The sequence below is a fragment of the Lepidochelys olivacea genome, assembly GCF_965140295.1.
Source record: "Lepidochelys olivacea isolate rLepOli2 genome assembly, chromosome: 2".
In the NCBI taxonomy this organism is placed as follows: Eukaryota; Metazoa; Chordata; order Testudines; family Cheloniidae; genus Lepidochelys; species Lepidochelys olivacea.
The window spans coordinates 224525245-224542671 of NC_140412.1; the positions used below are offsets into that span (position 1 = coordinate 224525245).

At 41.8% G+C, this 17427-nt stretch overlaps 1 protein-coding gene across 2 annotated transcripts in view; it reads right to left on the reverse strand.

The window, feature by feature from the left end:
- Positions 1-17427, reverse strand: part of VPS50 (VPS50 subunit of EARP/GARPII complex) — a 207390-nt gene that overhangs the window by 62454 nt on the left and 127509 nt on the right. For both annotated transcript variants that reach the window (XM_084620900.1, XM_084620899.1), the window contains exon 20: positions 14487-14593. In XM_084620900.1, the coding sequence (XP_084477026.1) occupies positions 14487-14593 (107 nt within the window). The remainder of the gene's footprint in view (positions 1-14486; positions 14594-17427) is intronic.

Here is a 17427-nt window from a genome sequence, read left to right on the forward strand (position 1 = left end):
AGAAATCATATTGACCAATGCATAGAATACATAAAACAAAAATCAACACTCATTCTGCCCTTCTTTATCTCTCACATTAGTCCACACCCCATGACATGGCAGCAGAGCAGCCTGAGCTCAACCGCAGAACATGTGCTATATCAACAGATAGCCTATCCCCCCGCAGGGTTTGGGGGAAGGATGCCACTATATTCAGAGGGCAGAGAGTCTAGGGATGAGGGACAGAACTGAAACTCTTAATTTGGAGGGGAGTGGTGGATGGAGACAGCAGTGAGAAATGTCTGATGATAGACCATAAAAAGATGTCCCTTGAAGACACCAGGCCTGCCCTGCTCCCACTAACCACACCACAGGTGGTAGCAAGCCACTAAGTTTCTTCCCCAACAAGATAACTATCACAGATAGGGAAAGCTTCTAAAGCAAGCAGGTGTTAGGAGAGGATGAAGGGCTCTGGAGCCTTGTAGAAGTATCTTCATGGATTCAAATGATCACCCCCCTGTACTTCTGGATGTTTAATCAAATCCTGGACCCAGAGCCCTGCATCAGGATGTTTATATTAAAAATATTCTACAAGCCACCAGAATACCTACAGCCCTCTAAGCTAGCTCCAGTATCTCAGCTTTATTTTGAGAATTATTGCTAGAAAATGTTCCAGTATTGGCAATGATGCTTAATATACCACTAAAAATAGAACATTTTTACTGGAAGGAGACTTTTCAAATGATAAAACTATGGTAACTCGGGTTACATGCCAAAAATTAACATAGTAGCATGCAGCATATTAGCCACTGTTCTTGAAGTCATTATGCGACTGAATGGTGCAAAGAGACTCTAAAATCTCCCGCCGAGGGAAGGTACCGCTGGCGCTGGCATTATGAGAAACAGCTGTAAGGCCTTCCCAGACTGCGTTCCAAGGATCCACTTGCAAGCCTGGGCATAAGGTATGTGCCAGAAGGTGTGAGGGGCATATTTGGGGCGGCACTGCAGCACTGTGGAGATTATGGATTGTACTCCACTGCCCTCAGAGGGCAATCCCAATGCTGTCCAAGTTGTTCCAGGAGCCTCTCCAGTCTCTGGAGCAGCCCAAGATCAGAAAGGCTCAAAAATGGCTTAAAGCCATCCTAGCCCCTCTGCTTCTCTTGTGCTGCAAGTTTTGTGCTAGCACACAATCACACCTATTACCTATAACTGGGACATAAAGGAAGAGTTAATATAGGAAAGCCTTGCTTCGAATGGCTTACACGCTACTCAAGCATATTAATTTTATTCCTAGATGTTGTGAAACTGTTCTATCCACATCACACTTTTTGTGATGATATCTTTACAAAATTATGTAAATCAGTGTTCTCTGTTAGAGAAAGTTGAAGATCTATGCAATTCCTTCCCTCACGAGAGAGCTTACTAACTTCCTATTCTTATTTTTCTCTCCCTTACTCTGTGAAGGACAAAATCATAGGCCTTGTTTTCCTTGTACCCTGCCAAGAACTAAATAGCGCCTGAGGACTTTAAACTTGATTTGATGTTCAGTGGGAAGCCAGTGCATTGAACCATGTATGGAGCAATGAGCTCCTGTTGCCACACATTTGTCAGAAGACAGCCTTTTCACCAGCAGGAGTTCTCTTATCTGTGGATTCACTCCTAAATACTGTGTGCTCACAACAAAAGACTGTGGTGCTCACAGATGTAAGGATCACTGTGGCCACGTTCATGTCTGATAGCAGGGGAGGTAGGATGCTGGTAAGCTGAAGGTGCAGGAGAGTTTGTGCTGATGTTCCCATTAGAGTATGTCTAGTACAAAGGATGAGTCCAGAAAGCACACTCTGATTACTGTAACAGAAAAGCTTCTCTATACTAAATGACAAAGAAAGTCAGATTTCAGTATAATAAATCAAAACAGCAAGATATATACATCTGTTAAAATAGTGGCATGTTAGAAAATACTTAGGCTAAAAATGTTCAGATTACCATGTTTTTGATATAATTTTCTGTCTTAAAGTTAGCAGCATTACACTGTTTCATAACCTATATAGACTACGTCTACACTGCACATAAGTATCTGTGTTGAATACTGTATGTCTAGCTACAAGCCACAATGAAAAGCAAGCTGCGTGCAAGCCACGTGTCAGCAAAAGGCGGGGGGAGGCAGCAGGACTCGACACTTCGATGGGGGAGCCATGTAAGGTATATACCTGGGTGCATACCCACAGGCATCACGCATGTCTTTACTCACCTAAGCAATGTCTCACCATCTACATTGCTATTTATACTCATGTTGGGGGGCTAGCCAAGTATGTACTCTGCACACAGCTGTAAGAAGTGTGCAGAGTAGACATACCTAGAAAGTTAATGATGTAATGCAGAAAAAACATCAAGCAAAGTATTTTGATATTTTGTGATAAAGAGGGGATTGCTTCGTGGAGAGAAAAATGAACCAGTAGAACAACAAAACTAGCATATTTTTTCTGATAACATAATTATTAGTGCAATTCAATGAGAGCCAAACATCTCTGATAGGTATAATTAGAGAAATATCACTGTATTATATCTTTTAATTTGACATTCCTGCTTTCCAGATTTCTAAATAGCACAGTTTCTATTTCTGACTATTTTACCACTTGGGCCTGCTCACTACTGCGTTTGTCTAGTTTATTAGTCTACTGGCAAGAAATTGGAGCAATGTAGTAATCAGACTAAATTAGTATATACATATAAAGAAACGGATGCACATTTGTGAATCAGACATTTATGAGATTTTGCCCAGCATAAATATACTTTTTCTTTTACATTTAGTGTAAATTGTATTGTTATTCTTTGAAAACTTTGAACATGTCCTAATATTTATTATTTAGAACTCAGTTATTTCATATTTGATTACTTTAATTTAATACTGACTTCTTTGGCCTAAAATGACAAGTAGTTTAAATATATCTATATCAATGAAAATAGCAAACCACAAAACATTATAACATTGTGTGATCTGGAAATTTAGACAAGTTTCCATGTGTGTTTTATACTTCTTATACCCCAATGCAAAGGGATGACATCTCATCAAAGCAATGGATCATCCTCATATGTCATCTGAAGTGAAGTCTGAATACTCTGTATTTTTTAACGGCTGAATTTCTCCACTCATCCGTTGTGCTAAAACACAATGTTTCAAAACCAATATGTAGCCTGCACGTGACAAAGATGCATCTTTTCTGGAAAGGTTTGATTGTCAAAATTTCATTATACTTGGCACAAATATACAAGGCAGCAAAAGTATAGGACTGTATTTAGGAGACTATGGACTATACATTGCACTTTCCCCTTAAGTCTTGTCCCTGTAAAATCTTTAGATGCCAAGAACATTTCTTTATCACAACATCACTCAGAATCTTGACACTACAAAATGTTCCAAGAACATTTCCTTCTCATTCCTTTCCCTAAAATGATGCCAAGTTTGCAAATCTTTTCTATAGAAATACTGTTACCTACACGCACTAAAGTGAAGTTCAGATATCTGGTTAAAAAAAGGGTTTACTGGAAAGTTTATTAACAGTACAAGAAGCATAATCTCCCCGTATTTCTGAAATATTTGGAGGTGAAAGACCACACTTAGATTCCGCAGCAATGGGCCTGATTAGAAACCCTCAGATAGATACCCTATCTAATTTGGATTGATGAACCCTAGCATTTAATGATTTGTTAGTACAGTTACTACAAAATTTGCTTTGCTTCCCTCAACTATAATGAAAAAAGAAGCTTACAAGAAGTGGAAGGTTGGACATATGACCAGGAAAGAGTATAAAAATATTGCTCGGGCATGTAGGAATGAAATCAGGAGGGCCAAATCGCACCTGGAGCTGCAGCTAGCGAGAGATGTCAAGAGTAACAAGAAGGGTTTCTTCAGGTATGTTGGCAACAAGAAGAAAACCAAGGAAAGTGTGGGCCCCTTAATGAACGAGGGAGGCAACCTAGTGACAGAGGATGTGGAAAAAGCTAATGCACTCAATACTTTTTTTGCCTCTGTCTTCACGAACAAGGTCAGCTCCCAGACTACTGCACTGGGCAGCACAGCATGGGGAGAAGGTGACCAGCCCTCTGTGGAGAAAGAAGTGGTTCGGGACTATTTAGAAAAGCTGGACGAGCACAAGTCCATGGGGCCGGATGCACTGCATCCGAGAGTGCTAAAGGAGTTGGTGGATGTGATTGCAGAGCCATTGGCCATTATTTTTGAAAACTCATGGCGAACGGGGGAAGTCCCGGATGACTGGAAAAGGCTAATGTAGTGCCAATCTTTAAAAAAGGGAAGAAGGAGGATCCTGGGAACTACAGGCCAATCAGCCTCACCTCAGTCCCTGGAAAAATCATGGAGCAGGTCCTCAAAGAATCAATCCTGAAGCACTTACATGAGAGGAAAGTGATCAGGAACAGTCAGCATGGATTCACCAAGGGAAGGTCATGCCTGACTAATCTAATCGCCTTCTATGATGAGATTACTGGTTCTGTGGATGAAGGGAAAGCAGTGGATGTATTGTTTCTTGCATTTAGCAAAGCTTTTGACATGGTCTCCCACAGTATTCTTGTCAGCAAGTTAAAGAAGTATGGGCTGGATGAATGCAGTATAAGGTGGGTAGAAAGTTGGCTAGATTGTCGGGCTCAACGGGTAGTGATCAATGGCTCCATGTCTAGTTGGCAGCCGGCGTCAAGTGGAGTGCCCCAGGGGTCGGTCCTGGGGCCGGTTTTGTTCAATATCTTCATAAATGATCTGGAGGATGGTGTGGATTGCACTCTCAGCAAATTTGCGGATGATACTAAACTGGGAGGAGTGGTAGATACGCTGGAGGGCAGGGATAGGATACAGAGGGACCTAGACAAATTGGAGGATTGGGCCGAAGGAAATCTGATGAGGTTCAATAGGATAAGTGCAGGGTCCTGCACTTAGGACGGAAGAACCCAATGCACAGCTACAGACTAGGGACCGAATGGCTAGGCAGCAGTTCTGCGGAAAAAGACCTAGGGGTGACAGTGGACGAGAAGCTGGATATGAGTCAGCAGTGTGCCCTTGTTGCCAAGAAGGCCAACGGCATTTTGGGATGTATAAGTAGGGGCATAGCGAGCAGATCGAGGGACGTGATCGTCCCCCTCTATTCGACATTGGTGAGGCCTCATCTGGCATACTGTGTCCAGTTTTGGGCCCCACACTACAAGAAGGATGTGGATAAATTGGAGAGAGTCCAGCGAAGGGCAACAAAAATGATTAGGGGTCTGGAACACATGACTTATGAGGAGAGGCTGAGGGAACTGGGATTGTTTAGTCTGCAGAAGAGAAGAATGAGGGGGGATTTGATAGCTGCTTTCAACTACCTGAGAGGTGGTTCCAGAGAGGATGGTTCTAGACTGTTCTCAGTGGTAGAAGAGGACAGGACAAGGAGTAATGGTCTCAAGTTGCAGTGGGGAAGGTTTAGGTTGGATATTAGGAAAAACTTTTTCACTAGGAGGGTGGTGAAACACTGGAATGCGCTACCTAGGGAGGTGGTAGAATCTCCTTCCTTAGAAGTTTTTAAGGTCAGGCTTGACAAAGCCCTGGCTGGGATGATTTAATTGGGGATTGGTCCTGCTTTGAGCAGGGGGTTGGACTAGATGACCTCCTGAGGTCCCTTCCAACCCTGATATTCTATGATTCTATGATAATGTATACAAGACAGTGTTTACTGTACCAATTTATATCAAAATGTTCAAAACACCAAAAATAAAAGGGTAATGTATTTGACTCTAATATAGCTATGGTCATCAGCAAACCATTTCCTTGGTATTCAAGAATTCCAAACATCTCACTTCCTCTCAGACTTTTTGATGAACACTAGACACCAGCATGACAATATGAAGGAGAGAGGGAAACACAGAAAAAACTCTTAACTATACAATCATCTAATTCCTCCAACTACAAATTTTCTGCTGCTGAGATTCCACACGCCATCCTTCCAACAGATGATGTGGCGCCATTCCTGTTACTTCTGACAATGCTGTTATTTGCCACTACTCTATCATAGGGACACCTGGTAATGATTCCTTAGTTAGGGCTGTTTTCTGAATGAGATAAAATAAAGGCATTCCTTCCCAAAAAAGCTTTCAGTCTGAAAAACAGAGGCACTAGGAAGCCCAGAGGAAGAAACAGTTTAGAGTTTTGTGTTGATTTTTCCAAAGTTCAAATTGGATAGTAATGAGCGTGGAATCAAAAAAATAATGATTCTTACAACTATATACTAGTCTCTAAGTTAGTCTCTTTGAGAGACACAGTCAAGGTTACAATATATCTTCAGAAAAAAATTAATGATTACCTATAGGTTAGTAAGGAATTTTCAGTATTTTTAATGTATGTCAACATTCCAAAAGCTAATCTTAGCTGTATTCATGGGCTGTGTGTGTACGTGCGTGCGCACATATTTGGGATTACTGTATTTTCCAAGATTCACATTCTTTTGAATAATGAAAACCATATACTGTTCAGGAGTGGGCCAAAGATTAATTTAATCTGTGAACATCAAGTTTTACAATGATTGCTTTTTAATTTCTCTATGAAAAGCAAATTGACTAATTAATCGGAGGGAAAACCACGTGATTTGAACAATTGGTTTGAAATCCAAAATGAAGTAGGTTGGTTTACCAGAACCTACTTTAATTCATACTGTTTCTGTTCACAATATACCTTGTTTATGTTTTATTCATTCAGCCTCCACCACAATATATTGTGCACAAAAGATAAACATGAAATGAAGAGAGTTACAAACATTCACTCACATCCAGCAAGTATTTCTATATCTGTAAGGCTCCCCACAAAAGTTGGCTGACTAATTGTCTCAGTCCATTTGGGAAATTCACCTCCTGAATCCCACCTCACATTTATCCCTGGATTCCTCTTACCTCCTGTATTTGCTAGAAAGGACACCGTTTGTTTCAGTGATTTTAAATGGCCACATATTTCATATATTTGCTATTCTTTGGGAAGAAAAGTTCCGCATTAATTTGATTCTCTTCCTAACCTAGTTAAATTAAATCACCTGGTTTATGAAATCCTTATTAATATGAACCATTTAGGATTGTGAATTCTGCAAAACTCCTCATTAATCCAAATACCTTCTTCATTCCCTAGCTGGTCCCATGCATCCAGAGCCCACAGGATGTCACCATAACATTGCTTTGTTATATCCACCTTCCCTTTTTCAGGCTTCACATTGTGGCCACTATCCTTCCCACCAAATTCTGATTAAGATTCCCTTTGGAAAAAAACAAAACCACACCCTTAGTTACCTGGAGAGGCTGTTGTTAAAAGATGAGACCCATTTCCTTTCCCAGATTCTTGGCTAGGAATCAAGAGTTCAGTTCTCTGGAATTAAATCTGGATCTCTTGCACAATAGTGCTGTACACTGGCACAGAACTGCCAAGCTTGCAATACACTTTATTTTTACATCTTTGAATAGGGTGACCATAATTCCCTATGCTGAATATGGGACACCTCGTAAAATTACTCTCATTCAAGCGAGTTCAACGGCAATCAACCATACAAAACCGTTCAAATTAACATCATGTTGACTGAGCCCATGTTAAAAAGAAATGCTGCGTAGTTGGATTCTTTTTATTTACTCTGAAACACATAAGAAGGTAACAGCCATGTTAGTCTGTATCCGCAAAAAGAAAAGGAGTACTTGTGGCACCTTAGAGACTAACAAATTTATTTGAGCATAAGCTTTCATGAGCTACAGCTCACTTCATCATCCAAAATGTAGCTCACGAAAGCTTATGCTCAAATAAATTTTAGTCTCTAAGGTGCCACAAGTCCTCCTTTTCTTATCTGTAAGGCTTTAGGGTTCACACTGGGAGGGGTAATACACATACCTCTACCCCCCCCTCCACACACACACACACACCCACACACAAGGAGAGGTGACACATACACATTCCCGTACACCTCTCTCACACAGGAGGGGGAGACTGACCAACCATCCCCAGCACTCTCTGCCCTCCATGCCTGGCTGGGTCCCCTGGGACGGACCCACCTCTCTTGGTACCTGGCACTGAGTCTTCCTGAGGCAACATGTGCAGGGTCGTCACCACCACCCCGATTTCTGCCAGGGTTCACACCAGAACTTGGCCAGCAGCAGTCTTTTGGCATTGTGTGGGAGGGAAGGGATGGGAGCTGCTTCCAGCTGCAGGGGAGGAGGGAGGGAGGGAAGGGATGACCTGGCCTGTGTCTTTGCAGAGCTCATCTCTTCCCACCTCCATGCAGCCGGAAGCAGCTTGTCCCTTTCTGCCCGCTCCGTGTCAAAAGGCAGCTAGCACCTCCAGGCCACTGCTGGCCACCAACAAAACCAAGCTGCCTCCTGTCCCCTGGCTACAGTGTGGTCAGGAAGGGTTAAGCCCTAAGGATGTATTGTGCACCAGGGCCCAAGTAACCTGAATCCTGGGGCTTCAGCGAACCTGGCCAGAGAGGTGGCTCAGCAGAGAAGGGTGCCTAGGGGGCGGAGCAGCCCCACGCTCCTTGGGGGCTGCGGGGGAGGGCGGGTGAAGAGGCTGCTAAGCCCCTGCCTTGGGGGGATGCTGTAGAGTCTGCAGGTTTGGGGTGTGAACTGGCTGGAAATAGTTTCCCCACCACCACCACCACTTGGGAGCTTAGCTGAGCGGCGGAGAGGCTTCCCCATGCCAGCGCTGTGTGGGGCTTTGGTGCTTGCACAGCTCGGCTCCTCCTGGCCAGCACCCTGGACCAGAGGGTCTTGGGCTTTCCTAGGACACCAGCTCAGCAAGAGGCAGTGGGGGAAGGAAGGAGCCTGCCTGCCAGGCTGTTGGTGAACTGAACACTCTGACCACGGGCTGGTTCTCCACACAGCGCTGGGAGCGGGACATGCCCCACTGGGGCGGGATATGGAGGAGCAGCGGGGCTGGAGGGGAGGCAAAGGGGAAAAGCAGGGAGAAGACAGCCATAGGGGGAAGAACGTAAAGGGCCGATGGGTGTGCAGCACAGGAGACACGTAACTGGCCGCCACCTGGCAACTGCCTGCACTCACCAACCACCACAGCTCGCAGCCAGTGTCAGCCGGAAACAGGATGGCGGGGCAGGGTCCTGCTGGCCGAGAGCCGGCACACAGCAGGGGGCTGTGCTGACGGATCAGCAGGGAGAACAGCCAGCCCTGCACGCTGCATCTTCACCTCGCCACTAGCCTTGCACACCCACCCTATTGCCAGCCACTGGACCCCCTCCCACTCACTGCTGGTGGACAGGCGGCTGGCGAGCAGGGATCTGGCCAGCCACAGAACCCGCCAATACTGATGAGGGGGAAACAATAAATATGGGACAATTTGCCCGTTTTTAAGAAAAAGTCAGGATACCTGCAGGAGGACTTAAATATGGGACTGTCCCTTTAAAAACGGGACGTCTGGTCACCCTATCTTTGGACAGATGGTTCCTGAAAAGAAAAAAGTGAAGAAAACTAAAGGGTCAAGGCTGTTGGCCACATGATCTTCTCTTATCTTAGTAAATAGTTACAAATATAAGGAACTACTAACACAGCCAAACACGTTCAGCCTTTGGTAGCTGCTACAGAATTTGTATAAAACACTGCTTAATGGTTTTAACCATTCAAATTAAATCTAATTCCAGAAGGGAAAAAAAACAAAGAATGATGAAAATAAAGTTTATGTAACTTTAAGACTTTGGCTGGAATCCACAAGAGCAAATCCAGACTACACCTCCAAACACTCACAAGAAAAAAAGAGAGAGGGGCTTAAAGTGCAGTAAATTAAGGCCAGATTTGTTGACCTAACTCTAAATTTTCTTCAAATCAAACAGACACCTGAAGTGACTAGCAATTTGTTCACAGATATTGTCCAGAGGCTCATCCACTGGATCAATACATACTCACAGGTGCTTAGTTTGTACATCAGTTCCCTAGAAGATGAGTCATAACAGTGCATAACATAAATCAAACTGTCAAGCATATTTTCCAAGTCTATATGGTAAAAATCCTAATGACATTTTGAGAGAGAAAACTGGCAAGCATTCATATTAAAAATGAATTTCTACACAAAATAGTTCAACTGCATTCCTCTACCACAGCAAAAGCAATTTTCCATATTATGGAAAGCTTTCCCTCAAAAAAAAATATTTGTAACGAAGTCCCCAAAACATCTTCGTAAAACAGTCTTACAGTAATACATCAGGTTTCAGAGTAGCTGCCGTGCTAGTCTGTATTCGCAAAAAGAAAAGGAGTACGTGTGGCACTTTAGAGACTAACAAAATTTATTTGAGCATAAGCTTCATGAGCTATAGCAGCTGTAGCTCAGGAAAGCTTATCCTCAAATAAATTTGTTAGTCTCTAAGGTGCCACAAGTACTCCTTTTCTTTTTAGTAATACATCAGTAGTACACATTTTGCTATTCCACATCCCACATTATATGCATATACTCCCAAATTTCCCCATACTTCACACTTAAGATTAAGTAGCAAATCACTGTAGTGCTATCTCTTGATATTAATAGTATTCCTTTTAAAAAGTAATGAAGTATGCTACATTTACTATTATTAAAAGGGGGGAACTAATACCCTAAAATTAAGGCTGAATACATATTTCCATTTATATCGATATTTTCAGCTGTTTTTCTTACACCTTCAGGGCTAAGATTTTCCAGGATTTGCCCAAGATGAAATAGTTTGAATAATAATTAGTTGGTTTTGTGTAGACGCAGAGAGAAAAATAATACACTTTTCTATTAATAAATGTTTTATGACGTTGGTGGGATAAGTCTCATGACTGGAATACTGGTAGAGCACGGTATAGTTTGTTCAGGAAGGACAGGCAGGGTGAAAAGGGAGGAGGTGTTGCATTATACATCAAGAAAATAAACACTTGTTCTGAGGTCCAGAAGGAGGTTGGAGGCAGACCAGCTGAGTCTCTCTGCACAATGATAAAAGGGGTAAAAAAACAGGGCTGACATTGTGATGGGGGTCTATTACAGAGCACCAAATCAGGAAAAGAAGGTGGATGAGGCATTTCTAAAACAAACAACAAAAATATCCAAAACAGAAGATCTGGAAGACTTCAACCCAGACATCTGTTGGAAAACTAATACGGCAAAACACAAAATTTCCAATAAGTTCTTGGAATGTACTGGGGACAATGTTTTTGTTCCAGAAAGGGAAGGAAGTAACCAGAGGGACAGCCATTTTAGACTTGATTGTAACAAACAGTGAGGAATTGGTAGTGTCTTTGAAGGTGGAAGGCAATTTGGGTGAAAGATCACGAAATGAGAGATTTCATGATTCAAAGGAAGGCGTGAGAACAGCAAAATAAGGACAATGGACTTCAAAAAAGCAGACTTTAACAAATACAGAGAACTGATAGGTAAGGACCCATGGGAAAAAAATCTAAAGGAAAAAGGAATTCAGGACAGCTGGCAGTTTCTCGAGGAGACAATATTAAAGGCACAACTGCAAAGTATCTCAATACTAAGGAAAGACAGGAAGAATAGCGAGGCCAAAATGTAGGGCCCTATCAATTTCACGTCCAGGAAAAACATGTTACGGATCGTGAAATTAGCCCTTCCCCATGAAATCTGATCTCCCCCTGCTGCTGGGACTGCCCCAGGTGAGGTAGGAGGGGAGGGAAGGTAGAGGACAGATGGACTCCAAGCTGCAAGTGCATGCTGGGTTGGAGAGGGAGACCCATCTCAGAGTGCCTCTCCCGCTGCAGGAAGCTCTGTGGCTGGGCAGCAGCCCTGGAAGTTCTTTCAGATGGAGGAGGCTTGTGGAGGAGGGTCTGCTCTCCCCCTGCTGCTGGGAGTGCCCCAACTGGAGGGCTCCTAGCTGCGAGTTCCTGCGGTACTGGGGAGGGACAGGACTCATCCCATCCTTCCCTTGCAGGGCAGCTTGGGGGGGAGGAGGAGATCAGACCCACCTCCGGGCATCTTTTGGGTTGGGAGCCCCACAGTTACAACATCCAACACTGTGAAATTTCTCATGTAAACATCTAAAAACATGAAATTGACCAATTAAAAAACCTTCTGGCCATGAAATTGGTCAAAATGGACTGTGAATTTGGTAGGGCTCAACCAATATAGTTCCATCAGGAGCTCTTTAATGACCTGAAAATCAAAAAGGAATCCTATAAAACAGAAACATGGACAAATTGCTAAGAAGTATAAAAGAATAACATAAGCATGTAGGAACAAAATCAGAAAGGCTAAACCTAGCAAGGACATTAAAGGCAATAAAAAGGTGGGGTTTAAAATAGATTAGGAGCAAGAGAAAGACAAAGGAAAGCACAGGACCTCTGCTTATCGGGAAAGAGGAGCTAATAAATGATGACATCAAGAAAGCTGAGGTGTTTAATGCCTATTTTGCTTCAGTCTTCACTAACAAGGTTAATGGTGACCAGATACTCACCACCATCGAAATTAACAACAAGGGGGAAGGAATGCAAGCCAAAATAGGAAAAGAAAAGGTTCAAGAATATTTAGATAAGTTAGATATAATCAGGTCAGCAGGGCTTAATGACATTCATCCTAGAGTACTTAAGGAACTAGCTGAAGCAGACTCAGAACCATTAGCAATTTTCTTTGAGAACTCCTGGAGTATGGCTGAGATCCCAGTACAAAGGAGAAGGGCAAACATAGTACCTATCTTTAAAAAGAGGAACAAAGAGGACCCAGAGAATCAGAGGCCTATCAGCCCTAACATCAATATCTAAAAAGATACAGGAACAAATTATTAAACAATCAATTTGTAAGCATCTAGAGGATAATAGGGTTATAAGGAATAACCAGCATGGTTACTGGCCTAGTAGATGATGGGGAAGCAGTAGATGTGATATATCTTGATTTTAATAAAGGCTTTTGAAGAAGTCCCAATGCCATTCTCAGAATCAAACTCAGGAAATGTGCTCTAGATGAAATTACTATAAAGGTAGGTGCACAAATGGTTGAAAGACCATACTCAAAGAGTAGTTATCAAGGGTTCCCTGTTAAACTGGGGAGACTTATCGAGCAGGGTCCCACGGGGTTTTTCCTCGGTCCGGTACTACTCAATATTTACATTAATGACTTACATAATGGAGTGGATAGTATGCTTATAAAATTTGCAGATGACACCAAGCTGGGAGTGTTGCTTTTGAGGACAGGATTACAATTCAAAATGACCTTGACAAATTGGAGAATTGGTTTGAATTCAACAATTGGTCTGAAATTAAATAAAGACAAGTGCAACATACTACACATAGGAAGAAAAAAAATCAAATGCACAGCTACAAAATGGGGGAAAACTGGCTAAATGGGAGTACTGCTGAAGAGGATCTGGAGGTTATAGTAGATCACAAATTGAACATGGGTCAACAATGTGATGCAGTTGCAAGAAAGGCTAATATTGTGGGGTATATTTACAGGAGTGTCATATGTAATTGCTCCACTCTACTTGGCACTGGTGAGGCCTCAGCTGGGGAACTGTGTCCAGTTCTAGGTGCCACACTTTAAGAAAGATATGGACAAATTGGAGAGTGTCCAGAGGAGACAAACAAAAATGATAAAGGGTTTAGAAAACCTGACCCGTATGAAGAAAGATTTAAAAAACTGGGCATACTTAGTCTTGAGAAAAGATGACCAAAGGGGGACCTGATAACAGTCTTCAAAATATGTTAAGAGCTGTTATAAAGAGAAGACTGATCAATTGTTCTCCATGTCCACAGAAGGTAGAAAAAGTAGTAATGGGCTTAATCTGCCGCAAGGACGATTTAAATTACATATTAGAAAAAGCTTTCTAACCTGGTAGTTAAGCTCTAGAATACACCTCCAATGGAAGTTGTGGAATCTCTATCACTAGAAGTTTTAAAAACAAGATGGACACACACCTGTCAGGGGTGGTCTAGCTTTACCTGGTCCTACAACAGTGCAGGGGGCTGGACTTGATGACTTCAAAGTCTCCTCAGGCCCTACATTTTGTGATCCTATATGGTCAAAATTAGCCTTTCAAGCAACAGTTCACATCTCTCTTAGTGGTAAATCATGAGGTAAATATAGATCATGTGTGCGCATTAGAGGAAGAAAAAAATAAATCAAGCTCTATTTTGCAACCAGGTTGCTTTTAAATAAAAAAATAAATCCATCAGAATACCTGTGTAACAAGCACAGATTTCTACTATGCCCTTTTTATATCTGTTGACCTTATGCCCTCAACACTTTGTATAATTAATCCATTACATAGGCAATACAAACATATGTGAAGGAATGTGATTAATCTTATTCAAAATTCATATACTATCCCACAAGAGTCACATTATTTGTCTTATGACCAAAAGTCAGTTTAAGCATTAACATTTTCAGGAAGGTAAAATTGACTAAGGAAGGTAAAATGAGTAAGGGTTTCTACTATAAGGATTTTTAAAATGTTTTGAAATCCAACCAATATATTTTCAACGATATTCAGATATATAGAGAAAAGCCATGAAACCATTCTACTTACCAACAAGTCTTATTACATTGAGTGTAGTGTTTGTTAGGATGGGTGCATTCACCTTGTTGAGATTATAATCTGATCGCTTCCTGCTCCTCAGGGTTTCTCTAGAAACACTTAATTAAAAGAAAGTAATTACGCAGGTATGTCTAACAGTGTAAAAATGTAACTGGAAAAAAAAAGTATGACCTTGTACAACATGCACTTCAGGTCTAGCCATGTACTTATGCCAGATATATTTATGCCAATATATAACTGGATTAGGGCATGTAGACATGTTTAGAAAGAGAGACCTAGTCTAGTTTTCTGAACACAGGACTAGAGACAGGAACTCTTGATTTCTAGTCTAGCTGATTCTCGCATCACTTGTAAAACGGAGAAGATGAGAATTAAACAGCTCGAGATGAAAAGCACTATAACTGGGAAGAATTGAGTGAAAATGATGAAAGCACTCAAATTCAAACAGCCCCCCATCTGCCATGCCCATTGTTTCATGTTCTCTGTGTCTATAAAATCCCACTACTGTATTTTCCACTGCATGCATCCGCTGAAGTGAGCTGTAGCTCGCAAAAGCTTATGCTCAAATAAATTTGTTAGTCTTTAAGGTGCCACAAATACTTTTCTTTTCTTTTTGAGGATACAGACTAACACAGCTGCTACTCTGAAACCTGTCAAAATAATATATGTCACTCCTGAAAAATGCATTAAGAATTTTACAACCAATATACATTTAGATCAGTGGTTCTCAAACTTTTGTACTGGTGACCCCTTTCACATAGCAAGCCTCTGACTGAGACCCCCCTGTGACGCACTCTATATATAGAGTGTGAATATAATGTAATTAAAATATGCTTCATGCAAAAGGTCTCTTGTAAGGTATCATTACAAAGTTTATAATCTACTGAGTGTGGTCATCCTATTTATATAAATATATCATTCTTATATCTGAAACTAGAAATATGAAATATAATTCTGAGGGCCTATTGTAGTTATGCAAAGTGTGGGCCATTAATGGTGGTTTGGAATCTTGATGGCTCCCATCAACCAGGACAATTGACTGTGGATGGCTCCGTTTGCAGGCAGCCCTTCCTGTGAGTCAGGCTGGGAGGAATAAAGACTTGGGGTCTCACAGGACACGTGATCATGTCATCTGAACTGGAATCCATCTTTAACCTGGTACTTTTCCACTGAGAAGGAGGGGTGGGAACCCAGAGGGACAAAGGATTCCCACCTTATGCAAAAGATATATAAATGGAACAGAACAAGGCGGGCAGCCATCATGAGGAATCCCCTAGCTACCACCTGAGCTGGAACAAGGGCTGTACCCAGGGGAAAGGATTGTGCCCAGACTAGGAAGGTGTCCAGCCCCAGTCTGTGAAAAACTTATTGAAATACCTCTAAGGGCGAGATTTTATCTGTATTCGGTTTTTATTACTGTACTAGACTTAGACTGTCGTGTTTTATTATATTTTGCTTTGTAATTTATTTTGTTTTGTCTGTTGCTACTTGGAACCACTTAAATCCTACTTTCTGTATTTAATAAAATCACTTTTTACTTATTAACCCAGAGTATGTATTAATACTTGGGGGGGCAAAGAGCTGTGCATCTCTCTCTATCAGTGTTATAGAGGGCAAACAATTTATGAGTCTACCCTGTATAAGCTTTATACAGGGTAAAACAGATTTATTTAGGGTTTGGACCCCACTGGAAGTTGGGCATCTGAGTGTTAAAGACAGGCACACTTCTGTAAGCTGCTTTCAATTAAGCCTACAGCTGTTAGGAGACGTGGTTCAGACTTGGGTCTGGGTTTGCAGCAGGCTAGTGGGTCCGGCTCAAAACAGGCAGGGCACTGAAGTCCCAAGCTGTCTGGGCAGGAAAGCAGGGGCAGTAGTAGTCTTGGCACATCAGGTGGCAGCTCCCAGGGGGTTTCTGTGATCCAACCCATCACACCCCCTTATAAATTAAAAACACTTTTTTTATATATTTAACACAATTAGACATGCTGGATGGAAAGTGAGGTTTGGGGTGAAGGCTGACAGCACGTGACCCCCCCCATACAATAACCTCATGACCCCCTGCGGGGTCTCGACCCCCAGTTTGAGAACCCCTGATTTCGATGTATATGCAGCTACTTAGTCTGATTCCCCTTAACCTGTTGCCTCTGTTCTGCACACTTGCTTAGTTTCAAGGATGATATAGGAATATATCTTTTTTGTAAAACTGCACTAAGAACATTTTAATTTTACCTGAAAATTACTTTCCCTGCAAGTAAAAACAGTAAGCGATACTAAAGTGTTTGAAATTATAAATGGATACATTTGATCTATGGAAGTATTTCACTGAATACATACATAGGAATTCTACAGCACTTAAAAGTTGACTGGTTTGGTCCAAAATTGAAACTGAGCATCCAACTGCAGCCATCTGTCTTTGCACAATTATCATTGATTGAACAGGAGTTACCTCCATGGAAACCTGTGGGATCAAGCCCTCAGTTAATGTATAATGCTCTATTAATCTGTACTTCTCTTCTTTCCTTCTCTTCTTTCTAAATCTATCCATTCTTGTTTCTTTCTCAGACAATGCTAAGAGAGGCAATGTGTTTTACTGGACCAATTTCCACTGGTGAGAGACAAGCTTTCACACTGCACAGGACTCTTCTTCAGGTCTGGGAAATGTACTCAGAGTGTCACAGCTAAATACATGGTCAAACAGACAGGTTAGCATAGTAATGAGCACATATTATAAGGGACCATTCAAGTTGAAGTGGCCCATTAACACCTCTGTAGTTGTAGGAAAAAAAGGAGAATTAGTGGGTTACAGATCGCTGCATTTTATTTCTGTATTGAAGTATGTTCTCTTGGGATATTGGGTGACCACTTTCACAATAATCTACTTCTTTGATTAAATGTCCTTGTTTGGTGAAGGCAGTTTTGAGTGTGCTAAGGT